The sequence below is a fragment of the Terrapene carolina genome, unplaced genomic scaffold (assembly GCF_002925995.2).
Source record: "Terrapene carolina triunguis isolate 2854851 unplaced genomic scaffold, T_m_triunguis-2.0 Scaffold66, whole genome shotgun sequence".
NCBI lineage: Eukaryota > Metazoa > Chordata > Testudines > Emydidae > Terrapene > Terrapene triunguis.
In genome coordinates this window covers 76,456,164-76,468,609 of record NW_020664417.1, presented here as the reverse complement: position 1 = coordinate 76,468,609, position 12,446 = coordinate 76,456,164, and the positions used below count along the sequence as shown (strand labels likewise).

The 12,446-nt window shown below is 41.4% G+C and overlaps 1 protein-coding gene across 2 annotated transcripts in view; it reads right to left on the bottom strand.

Annotated features, from left to right (window-relative positions):
- The window catches only part of BOD1L1 (biorientation of chromosomes in cell division 1 like 1), a 52,370-nt gene extending 40,395 nt beyond the window's left edge, over positions 1-11,975 (bottom strand). For both annotated transcript variants that reach the window (XM_024202213.2, XM_024202214.2), the window contains exons 1-9: positions 11,710-11,975; positions 10,845-10,969; positions 9,265-9,455; positions 8,038-8,652; positions 7,579-7,728; positions 5,249-5,418; positions 3,754-3,877; positions 3,307-3,451; positions 7-82 (exon numbers count right to left, since the gene is read on the bottom strand). In XM_024202213.2, the coding sequence (XP_024057981.2) occupies positions 7-82; positions 3,307-3,451; positions 3,754-3,877; positions 5,249-5,418; positions 7,579-7,728; positions 8,038-8,652; positions 9,265-9,455; positions 10,845-10,969; positions 11,710-11,910 (1,797 nt within the window). In that variant the 5' untranslated portion in view covers positions 11,911-11,975. The remainder of the gene's footprint in view (positions 1-6; positions 83-3,306; positions 3,452-3,753; positions 3,878-5,248; positions 5,419-7,578; positions 7,729-8,037; positions 8,653-9,264; positions 9,456-10,844; positions 10,970-11,709) is intronic.
- Positions 11,976-12,446: the final 471 nt, after the last annotated feature.

The following is a 12,446-nucleotide window of genomic DNA, read 5'->3' as shown; positions in this document are numbered from 1 at the left end:
ACAAACCTCATTTGTCTTTTGTGTTTCTTTGGAATCTTCTTCAGGATGCTCATATTTCTTTTGCCAACTATCTTCAACATGCCTAAAATAGATAGTCAAAGCATTAGAAAAATGTCGTAACAATTTAGTCTAACCCATCAACTCTCAGACTATCAGTTTTTAAACTAAGAAAAAAATAGACATTTGCACACTAAAGCATCTAACAAGAACTTGCTGCATAACCTTGGGCAAGTCATTTAACACAGTAAGCTTCTATTTCTCCATATGCAAAATGGGGATAATACTTACCTACTTCACAGATGTGCTGTGAAGATTAATTAATGTCTGTACAGTGCTTTGAAATGTAAAGTACTACACAAGTATTAGTACTGTTAAGCATGACTAGGTGTCCCCTGTAACTTGGATGAGCAAAGAGAACCACTGCACAGACGAAAACAAACATCCCTGCCTGTATCCTTACTCTACTGCTTTCTACAGAAAAGAATTTTTAAAATACTGAATTGATCTTCCACAAACTTGGCTTCTTATGTATGTCTCGAGACTTAAAAATCAAGCCAAATCTGAAGACTGTGCTGATACTCTTTGTAAGGATGCATAACACATTCCAGTTTGCACTGCACCATGCATTGGGAGGAAGGAATGCAAGCCAAAATAGGGAAAGAACATGTTAAAGAATATTTAGATAAATTAAATGCATTCAAGTCAGCAGGGGCTGATGAAATACACCTTAAGAAACTAGCTGAAGCAATCTCAGAAGCCTTAGCAATTACCTTTGAGAATTCATGGAGGATGGGTGAAGTCCCCGGGTATAGGAGAAGGGAAAACATAGGTACCTATCTTAAAAAAAGAGGACCAAAGAGGACTCGGGGAATTATATATTTGTCAGCCTAACTTCAATACATGGAAAGATACTGGAACAAAATTATAAAACAATCAATTTGTAAACACCTAAAGGATAGGGTAATAAGTAATAACCATGCCAAACTGACCTAATTTGTTTCTGTGACAGGGTTACTGGCCTAGTGGATGGGGTGGGCTGCGGGGGAGCTGTGGACATGATACATCTCGGTTTTAAGCAAGGCTTCTAACACAGTCGCATTTTCATAAGCAAACTAGGGAAATGTGGTCTAGATTAAATTAGTATACTGCAGGTGCACAACTGGTTGAAAGACTCAAGTGTACTCAGGAGTGTTTTCAGTGGTTTCTGTCAAACTGGGAGGACATATCTAGTAGGGTCTGTCTTGGATTTAGTACTATTAAATATTTTAATTAATTATCTGGATAGTGGAGTGGAGAGCATCTTATAAAATCTGTGGATGAAATCAAGCTGAAAGGGATTTCTAGCACTTTACAGGACAGATTAGAATTCACAACAACCCTGACAAGTTGGAGAATTAGTCTGAAACCAACAAGGTGAAATTCAATAAAGACACTTAAGAAGGAAAGAATTCCAATGCACAACTACAAAATTGGGAATAACTTGCTAGGTGTGGCTCTGTTGCAAAGGATCTGGGGGTTATAGTGGACCATAAATTGAATATAAACCAACAATGCAATGCAGTTGCGAAAAGGGCTAATATAATTCAAGGGTATATTAAAACAGGAGGACTGTATGTAAGACATAGGAGGTACTTGTCCCACTCTGCTTGGTACTGGTGAGGCCTCCACTGGAATACTGTGTTCAGTTCTGGGTGCCAAACTTTAAGAAAGATGTGGACAGATTAGAGAGTTCATAGGAGAGCAACAAAAAATGATAAAAGGTTTAGAAAACCTTACCCATGAGGAAGAGTTAAAAAAACTGGGCATGTTTAGGCTTGAGAAAGACAACTGAGGAGGGAACTGTTAATAATCTTCAAATGTGTTAAGAGCTGTTATAAAGAGAACTGTGATCAATTGGTCTTCATGTCCACTAAAAATAGGACAAGAAGTAGTGAGCTTAATCTGCAGCAAGGAGATTTAGGTTAGATATTAGGAAAAACTTTCTAACCATAATTGTAGTTATGCTTTAGAATGGGCTTCTATGGGAGGTTGCAGAAAGCTCATCATTGTCTAACCTGTTTTTTAAAACCTCCAAACACTTGTCAGGGATGGTCTAAGTATCCTTGGTTCTGTCTTGGCACAGGGGGCTAAACTAGATCAGGGGTTCTCAACCTCTCTCTCTCTCTGAGGTCCCCCCAACGTATTATAAAAACTCCATGGCCCATATCTGCCATAATAACGGTTTTCAGCATATAAAAGCCAGGGTTAGCATTAGAGGGTAGCAATCAGGACAACTTCCCGGGCCCCATGCTGCTCCATGAAGCTAAGTTGCTCAGGCTTCGGCTTCAGCCCTAGAGGGTGGGGCTCGGGGCCCCAGGCTTCAGCCCCATGGGATGGGGCTTCAGCTTTCTGTCCTTGGCCCCAGAAAAATCAAATACTGGCCCTGCTTGGCAGCTCCCCTCAAACCTGCTTGCGGCCCCACAGCGGGGTCCCAGAACCCTGGCTGAGAACCACTGGACTAGATGACCTCTTAAGGTCTCTGAGTCCTACATTTTTATGGTTCTATGACTAAATTAATAAATAATTTATATTAAAACAATTAGTAAGGCATAAGCCCAAGGAGAAAGAATTAAAGTACAAATCTCAGGCTTAACGCTCCACTTCATGATTACCAAGTGGTGAATTTCTCAGCCTCAATTACACCTCATACACTTTTATTTTCATTGTATGTTTTAAACTGAATGTTTGTGAAAGGTTAAAGAAATATACATAATCAGGCAATGAATTAGTTTGGTTGCATTATCGATTGAATTGACAGTGGAAGACCATTAATTCACTTCAGCAAACTTCACTGGTTAATTCACTCTTCCCACACCCACCGTGCTCAGAGGCACTTAGGACTGGAGAGAGAAACCAAGAGAGAGACAGGTGGTGAGCTGGGGGCTGGAAGTCTGACATTAGAAGGATCACAAAAACACACACTTAAATGCACATAAAAAAAAGGTGATCAGAGGCATTCAGAATACATACTTTAATTATACTGTAACATAGCAGGAGCTGGCTACTAGGGGGTTATCAATACATTAAACTAGAAGCATAGTAGTTAAATGGGAAAACCCCATGATAAATTAAAATAAATATCTTAAAATAAATAAATCACATTTTTTGTCTCAAATTAAGCTTACTTCCCCCAAATATTTTTGCATGCTTTAAGGGGAAATTGTTATAATGGATATGTGGTGACTGAAAAAGTGAAGAGAAGTTTTTTTTATAAGCAAAAGTGAGTATGTATTAATCTAATTTTTTAAAAACAAATATAAGGAATACCTTGAATCTCTTTTTCTTTTCCTGCTCAGGGCTACTTTTTTTTCTAAAAACTTCTGTTCTTTAAGAACATCCTTAATGCTGGTACCAGTAACTTTCATTTCAAAATCTTTTGTTGAAGACTCTTCCAAGTTCAGGCCACTTTTACCTAAAATATGCAACAAACAGTTACAGTGTTTGAGAAGCGTGTCTTTTTATTATTTTTGTAAGTGACATTGTAAACAGTTTGGGAATTACTAATCCTGCTTTTGTTATGTTTCAGGAATGTCACTGTGGACATGAAAAAGTTACATATGGAATTTTGCACGATACAGTACTTAGTTATAATATTATGAGTGAAATTCTGGCCATATTGAAGTCAACTGCAAAACTCTCAATGACTTCGAAGGAACCAGAATTTCACCTTATTTGGTTAAAACAACCAAGTCTAACTTGTAATTTTAACGTCACCTTCAGCACCCTGACTCCCACTTTTCAGAGACTTTGTTTTCTCTGCAGCTTTCTGTTTACGCTTCTCTTCAAGTCTCTCTCTATTAATCTGCCTCCTTAAGAGTCTCTCTTCTTTTTCTCTGGCCTGAAGACAGAAAAACAATGAAAAGGGTGATTTATTTGTATCATTAAACCAAATGAAGAATGATGAAAGTTGTTAAAAAAAAAAAAAATCAAAAAACGTTATACAAGTAAATTTCTATGCTTCTGCAGAATTCAGCGTTTCAGTACAAGAGCAAAAAAAAATAAATCAGTAACTTCTCAAATAGTGCTGTTTATAGTTTACAAAGTGCTGTACAAACTTTTAATTAAAAGTAAACCTCATAAAATACTTCGAGATATTAACTCCTTCCCGAGCCTATAAGGTTTTATCCCCATTCTACAAGTGGAGAATGGGCAGGCACGGAGGTTATGATTCCATGTCAGAGATAGCATTATGCTAGGATGTTCCTGGTTCCCAGCCCCAATTTCAGTCCACTAGACAAGGCTACCTCCACTTTCAAAGAATTTTACAATTCTTTTCTTTCATCCCTCAACTCTGTTGTACATAAGAATTACATGGCCACACCTAGAGCCCAGTTTAACCCAGTGGTATTGTGGTGCATAAACCAGAAAAGCTGCATAAAATGAAAGTCCAGCAAGCCAGTCTATCCTGGAAAGGTTAGGGGATGGGAGTGGAGTAGTAGAGGATGAGAAACTCAATAGATTTGCTGGTTGAGATGGGAAGGTTTTTCCCCATTCTACAGGTGAAGAAACAAGCACAAAGACTATGAGACTTGCTTCAAGTACATGTCCAAAACATGTAAATGAGATCCCAGCCCTCCAACCAGGCCAACGTGTACACCTGAACATCTCTTCCCCCTCATGCTGGTCAGAGACAGCAGGAATTACTGCAGCTGAAGGGCTGTATTAACTGCATTACATGGAAGAGGAGCGAGGAAGATGGTTGGGGCCAAACAGGTACCAGTTCTTGTTATATTAAAGATATGTACAATCCACCTTGATAGATGGTGGTAGGTAGATAAGGGATTTCTTCTCTTTCCCCTTCCCTCAACTGGCAGAGTACACTCAGCTTGCTGGCCCCAGACTCCCCCATCTGTGCAGTCTTTTTCACTTCATTCTTCTCCAAATTACTCAGTTAGCCAAGAAAGAATCCATCCTTTGCTGAGATGTTGGGAAGACACCGCACACTCAGTGCTTCATCTGACATTATCATCAGCCAGAGTTTGTTGTAAAACAGGAGGAGCTGGATAGTTAGATAAGCCAGTAGTTCTCAAATGACTGTCAATGGATCACTGCCATGAAATATTGACAGACCACATGTTGCTGGAGACAGTCTATAGAAGTATCAGCGGCATCCAGGGGAAAAAACAAACTTAATAAAGGGCATAATTTTTGTATTGAGAAAACGATCAGATGGAGTTAAAATGTTAATAGTGATTGTATTAAAACTTACAATAGACTGACGGTGTTGCTCTACAGTCCGTTCATCATCGGAATCACTGTAGTACTTGGAGTACAGAAAAGGCTTGTGAACATATGCGTGACGGACAGGTTTGGCTTTTCCATCGCAAACCTCATTAGTCTGAGGCTTTGTTTTACTCTGATTGTTCTTCTCTTCTTCATCTAGACAGTAAAAAAGCGGACGTAAATTTAAGTGACATTGTTATGGTAAAATTTAAGCTTTGTAAAAACGAACTTCCATAAAATCTAAGACCAAGAGAAATGTTTCCTTTAAAAAAATGGTTTCAAAGAGATTCCAATTCAGTGTTTACAGCCAAATGTTACTAAAGTATGAGAAGTGATCAATCCATTCACATTGTCGAGAGAAAAATGCAAAATATAAATAAACTGCACAAACACAGAGAAGCAATTAGATTTAAAAATTCATTCCATTTTGGTACTATAAAGGTGTCATTTAACACAGTTAAGGACATTTTATATATAATTTTAGCCATGACAAATTGTGTACAGCATTACATCAGCTATGGCTAAATTTTGTAACGAAGACAATCCCCACGTGTATTTTGGGGATGCAGATACACTGCATTGGTAAAGCCTCATCTGTAAAAATCAAACATTATTCACATACCAAAAAAATCAGCACAATATTTGTGGATTTAGAAATCATGGATTTTTTCCTGTACAGGAACTATACAAGTGACCTAAGTTCATATATGGATCAGTTAATGCTGAGGTACTATGCTGATTGAAATAACACAAGCAAATCTATCATTTTATTTTGTCAGGTTTTTTCAGTAAATATACATACTGTATGTTTGGGCTTTACCAATGCAACAGAGCTGCATCCCTGAAATACATTACAAAATTTAGCCATAACTGACAATGCTGAATCCAATTTGTCATGGTTTACGTTGACTGCACAGTTACAGACAATGTCATGTTAGTTAACTCAATTCTTCCCACTCATTTCTGGGCACAATGAAATTTTACAGTGATGACAGGCTTACAGAAGACTACTGAAATGGTTCCAAAGCAGTCAATCCAAACCAGGAGAAAATTCTGTTGACTACAGAAGCCTCCATATTCCCTAAAGCCTCAATGTATCAAAGAATTGTAGAGCTGCCCAGAACTAGGAGAGGACAGAAAGATCTCAAATGAGGACCCCCCACATCCACTAATCCTAAATCTGGACCTATCCCCATCTTCTCCACCAAAATCACGTAGCCTTTGGGAATTCCTGCAATCCTAGGGCTGTAACAACTCCCTGATCCCCAAATGGTCTGCTCACATTACACCTGGGTTCAAGTCAGAATATCAGTCTAAGGCTACGTCTACAATACACACCACTGGCAGTGCCACATAGTGTACATGCAGCTACACGCTGCAGTGAAAAGCAGGCTGAGTCCCACTGTGGTGTGTAGTTTCATGCCAGTGCAAGGCTCTAGCAGGGGGAGACAGCAGGGAAAGGCTTCAACAGCTCCCTGCCTTTCACTGCAGCAAGGAAAGGCTCCAGCAGTGGGGTGCTGGCAGAGTCATTCCCTGCCGCCTTCTCCCTGCCAGAATCTTTTCCTAGAGCAGGGAAAGACTCCAGCAGTTCCCTGTGGTGGGGAAAGGCACTGACAGCAGGGAGATAGCAGGACACTACTCTGCTAAAAACAGCAGTCAACAGAATTTTCTCCTGGGTAGGATTGACTGCTTTGGAACCATTTCGGTAGTCTTCTGTAAGACTGTCATCACTAAAAACAGCAATGTAGATAAGGGAGACACAGGCTTGAGCAAATAGACAGTCTTGTAGGATATGTACTCGGGTACATACCCACACCCTTCAGGCATGTCTCTACTCAATTCACCTAAGCTGTGCTCACCTCTACACTGCTATTTACATTCATACTAAGGGGAGCAACCCATGTATGCACGCCCCATGCTGCGGAAAGAAGCATGCAGTGCAGATGTACATTTACACAAACTTCACATAAAAGGAAAAAAATAATAAAAAACAGCACAAAAAGTAGAAGGCATTTTTATGAAGTGTCACCACTACATCCTGAAATAATACACACAAATAACAATTTTAAAGTACTGGACTATATAAATACTTTTTATTTTAAAATGCCAAATTATCTATTTTGACTATTATTTACTAACAGCAGAAATGCTATGAATTCCACCCCCAAAAGAAATATTCTCTATTATCACACTACACATATATGATAAAATATACTTCAAAATAGATTAGTCTGTAAGGTACTATGTATTCAAATGGCAGGAAATACACCAGCCAGGATATTGCTAACAAATGTATTCTTTTTATATTATTTTTACCATCTGATGTGATCTCTCCTTCTTCAGTGCTATCGGAAACCACAGCTTCCTCTTCACTTTCTTCTTCAAAGGAAGAGAGGTCACTGGTATGGACAGAGCTAACAGTGATATCACTGAGTACATCCACGTCTGAATCCTCCAAAATATGTTCTTTAAAAAAAAAGAAGAAAAAAAAAGTTATACCATGCAATTTATCAAATCAATGTGTTTAGCAAGCAAGATTTAGGCTTCTCTTACAAGTCCACCTTTTCAGATGAAGGCTCTGGCCTTTGTGGGGGAAAGCTAGCATTACTGTTGATTTTATACTCTTACTGTTCCATGGCTAGTTAAAGAGGACTACAGTTACCAATATTGTTGGCTCAACATCTTTTCACTTTCTAAATTCACCTTTGAAAACCCCCACACCAACACAAAATGTCCCTCCATCCCACAATACTTTTTAAGTTGCCTTTTCTATACCTTCTTTTACAACTTCTGTTATCTTGTGTTTACTGCTGCTTTTTTCAGGAGCCAACTGTTTTACTGATTCTGCCTCTCTCTCTTTCACTTGCTTCTCTTCTTTTGCTTTTAGGGCATCATCATTCTTCTTTGAATGGTCAAACTTCTTGTCATTCTTTTCTTTTTTCTCTTTTTTTCTTTCCCCTTTCTCGGTGCTCTCTGGTTTCCTGTCACCTTTATCTGTTAATTTACTTTTCTGGTCATCACTTTCCTGTAGAATTTCTTTGCTTGGTTGAATTAAATTGTTAACATCTTTTGTTGAATTTTTGATTTCTTCACTTGGACAGGGGAGTTCATTTAAATCTTCACACTTTGCAACTGCTTCACTTCCTTCTGAAGAATCACAAACGGGTTTCTCTTGGTCTGGCAAGTCTTCTGAGTTTCGTTCTCTCTCTGTGCTACCATCAACACTCTGTTGAGATGAGAGCCTTTTTGAAGTTCTGTCACTGTTCTTGGAATTTGTATTCTCTGTTGAAGCCCTGGCAGCACTTGCTTCCTGGTTAAGAGAAGTTATTGTTTCCAAAATGGACATGGCATCACTAGCTACATTAGCACTAGGAGCAGTAGTAGAAACGCCTTAAAGAATGAGAAAAGAAATAAAACGTTTTAGCTAACCAAGTTTTCCATAACATTTGTTAAAAGGAAATATGTATTTCTACACTGACTGGTTATTATTTTTGAATGGGAAGGACTTTTCAAATGAAACTCAAATCTCAGAAGTCTGTTAGGGAAAAATTGAATAATTAGACTATTATAATACCTTAATTTTGTCCCTTCTGCATATGTATCTTAAGGACAGCCTAAATGCCCCAAATCTTTCCAACAAAAGAACTGCATTAAGACAGTTACATCTCAGTACATAATTGGCTACTCATCTTTTATAGCATAGACCCTACTTGATCCTGTTGTGAACGTCAGTATTTAACTTTGAGACTGTCACTTCTAGGACAGACTGATTTCCTGGTAACTTCAAGTAGTGGTGAAATTGTGATAAGTGTTCGCCTCTTCTCCCCACCCCTCACAGCAGCAACAAATCAGTAACCTGGGCTATTCTCTCTCACAAAGCTCATCTTGCTGACACCTCAAATATTTAGTGTTAACAGCAGAACTAGTGATGATCAATACCACCACTTGCCAAGAGGAGAAAACCAGGTAGAAAACAGTCAACACAGAGTAATGGCAAAATACCTTGTACTGTGATGGAAGCATCTGCTTTTTCCTCACTAGGGGCTGTACTGGGGCTTGCTTCCTCTTTGTGATTTAATGTGGCTAAAAACTCATGAACAGCTTTTTCCACCTGAGGTCTGAATGTGTGGTTGATCTTTGGATCCACAACCTGAGAAATAATTCTGTCAATTCCAGACTCCAACATTCCAGACCTGAAACAAAATCATTTTAATACTTAAATATAAGAAAATTTATTCCCACAAGCTACCTTAAACAGGTCTGGTTTATCTAAAGGGTGTTCCTTCCACACACACAACTTCTAATAAAGCACTAAGTTCTCAGAAAGTAATTTTTTTTCACTTGCTTCAGGAACACCCATAGCGGACTTGTGTCTAGGTAGTACTCAAAACGTCTATCAACACACATAGGAATAAACTGTTCCTGTCCAAAAAAAAAGCTTGCAGAATATGAAAGATAGTAATAAAAACTATACCAGCAGCCCTTTTACCATGCCATTACTAGCTAACTTCTTGTAGGCACTGCAGTAATAGTGGGTTTTGGGCAGGGACTTATATAAGAGGGTATTTATCTTTATAAATCAGTTTGAGGAGGGTATTCCATGCAGAAGGGGCAACCTGGAATGTGTCAGCACTATATCATTTGTCTTCATAATCCCAATGTCAGGATTTCTCAGTATGACATTAGGTGACAGCTACTAAACAGTGGAATTCAGATAATTAACTTACCTGTATTTAATAGAAAGGTTAAGTGTTGAACCAGTTAGGCCATTAGGAAGCGATCTTTTGTTCATCACACTCTAGAAAATTGCATAGGTTGTCTGTGGCTACACCTCACTTGGGACCTGGTTTCCATTTATGGTGTTATCAAGTCTGAACTACAAAACACTTGTCTTTGCTCTATCCTCAAGTGCTGATTCCTACAACTAACTTATGCAACAGGTGGCAAAGGCTCACTATTCACACCGCCAGTACTTTTGTTCTCACGTTTCTCATCTGTCACTAAAGTTGACAGGAAGACACCCCTAATCTGCACACGTTAGTTTGGAGCAACATTAGGCTGCTTCTTATATTAGTCTATCTGGCAACACTAGGCAGAGAAGAATGAGTGTTCATGGCACAAATTGTGGTCACTGTAAATGCTTATTCTAAGTTATTTTGATAGGACTGTTTACCAGCAGTCTTACAAAACTTTTTAGCTGTCTGTAGAAATCATGTCTGTCCAAGGATTCTTGTTTTGTAAACATGACTTTGAGCAATTGACTTGTGCTTCAACATACATGGATTATTATATCCACAATCCTATTAATAACCCAATATTTAACCCACAAAACCTAACAACAACTAGTAATTTGGCTGAATCACCTACTTATGAGGTAGCAGTAGTGCTAGAATCCCTACATGTGAGGGTATTACAACATCACACGACTGACTTTGACCATTATAATCTGATTCAAGATAAGAAAATATTCTCTCTTCGTAGAAGTTGTGGAACTTCTTTGTCTATTTAAGTTTTCAGTCACCTGTCACTGGGGGATGAATACCTTTTAAAACAGCAGAATATTAACTCAACTTGTGACTTACTTGAGAACCTGCTGCCTAATATTATTTCTCAGCTGATTCTTGTTGAGATGAGGACTCCAAGTGTGAGTTGCCAGGTGGTTGGAAACAAAGTTGTCGACACGTTGTCTCAGGTTTTGATAGGCAGGCTAAAAGGGCAAAAAAAGTGAGATCAGATATTAAAAAAAAAAAGCTGCTTGAAACTCATTTTCCTAATGACAAGGGCTGAGAAACTTAAAAAACCCTAGATCTTAACTGCTGAGTCAATACAAATACCAGGACACAGTCTCCCATCCTCTGATGGGCAAAGACCATATACTAAAACCTATTTACCTATAACAGTTTTATGACTCGTATTGGAAGCATGTTTCTATAACCTACATAAACAGCATGTTCCTCTAAAACCAGTGCCCACTGACCAGCCTCTCTAAACAAACGACACGATCTTGCTGAAGTCAGACACTGGCAACTGATGTCAAGGGGAGCACACTGGAGAGCTCATTCCTTGGGCAGGTAGAACAAGGAACCGCCACGGATCTGTCGCTAACGAGGATGTCAGCGGTCTAGTGCAAGAGGCAAAGCACTGATGTGTCCCCTGCCCATGGGGAGCGATATTCCCCGGACACACTAGCCAGGCAGGAGTCTCCGCAACGCTGCGAACACCCGCCGGCTCCGTGTCCGGGGCAGCCCTGCCTCGCCGAGCTCCGGCAACACTCGCCGCTCACCAGAGAAGACCCTGTTGCGCGTCTCGAGGAGACAGCCAGCCCCCCACCCCACCCCCGACCGGGGCGACCCCAGCCCAGCCAGCGGAGGGGGATGTTCCCGCAGAGCCGGGGCAGGTCTGTGTCCCTCACCACCTCCTCAGACCTGGCCATCCTCCGCCCCATACCTTGGTGTCCACGTCGGCCAGGCAGTCTCGGCGGAACTGGTCGAACAGCCCCTGGCTCTTCAGGTGATTAACGATCACGGACACCAGCTCGGGCTCCACCGCGCCGCCCCCTCCGGAGGCCCCGGGCAGCGGCGGCTGCTGCTGTGGGGGCGGAGGAGGAGGCGGCGGAGGAGGGGGCTGGGGCTGCGGGTTACTGGCCATGGGGGAAGCGGGGCCTTCAGAGAGCGCGGGCAGCTGCCGGCTCCGCTGCCCGGGCTCCAGGCAAAGGCTGGTTACCGAGTAGCAGCCGCGGCAACTCTGCCCCGGAAGTGAAAGGGAACGGGGGGAGGAAGCGAGAGACAACGAGCGGAGAGGAGCAGCGACCGGGAGCGGCGCCACGGCTGCGGGGAGGGGCTGATTCGCACAGTGAAAGGGGCGCTGCTACTAGCCCTTTAAGGGGACGATGGGGAGGAGCGGCCGTTGCCCCTGGTCCCACGGCGGGAACATCCGAGCCGAGCTCTCCGGCTCTGGCCTCCCCTGGCGCAGCCCCATCGCTGCGCGCAGCAGCGCCGCCTTTCCCAGCCGGTTGAGCTAGCGGCGCTTCCAATCCTCGCTCCGCCCCTGCCTGCCACGGTGCGGGTCGCCGGGATGCCCTGACAGCGCGCACCGGGGAGAAATAGGAGGGGGAGGGACGACTGGTTCTGAGCATGCGCATATGAAGTGAGCATGCTCAGCCGCGGCTGCTGAAGCCGCTGCCC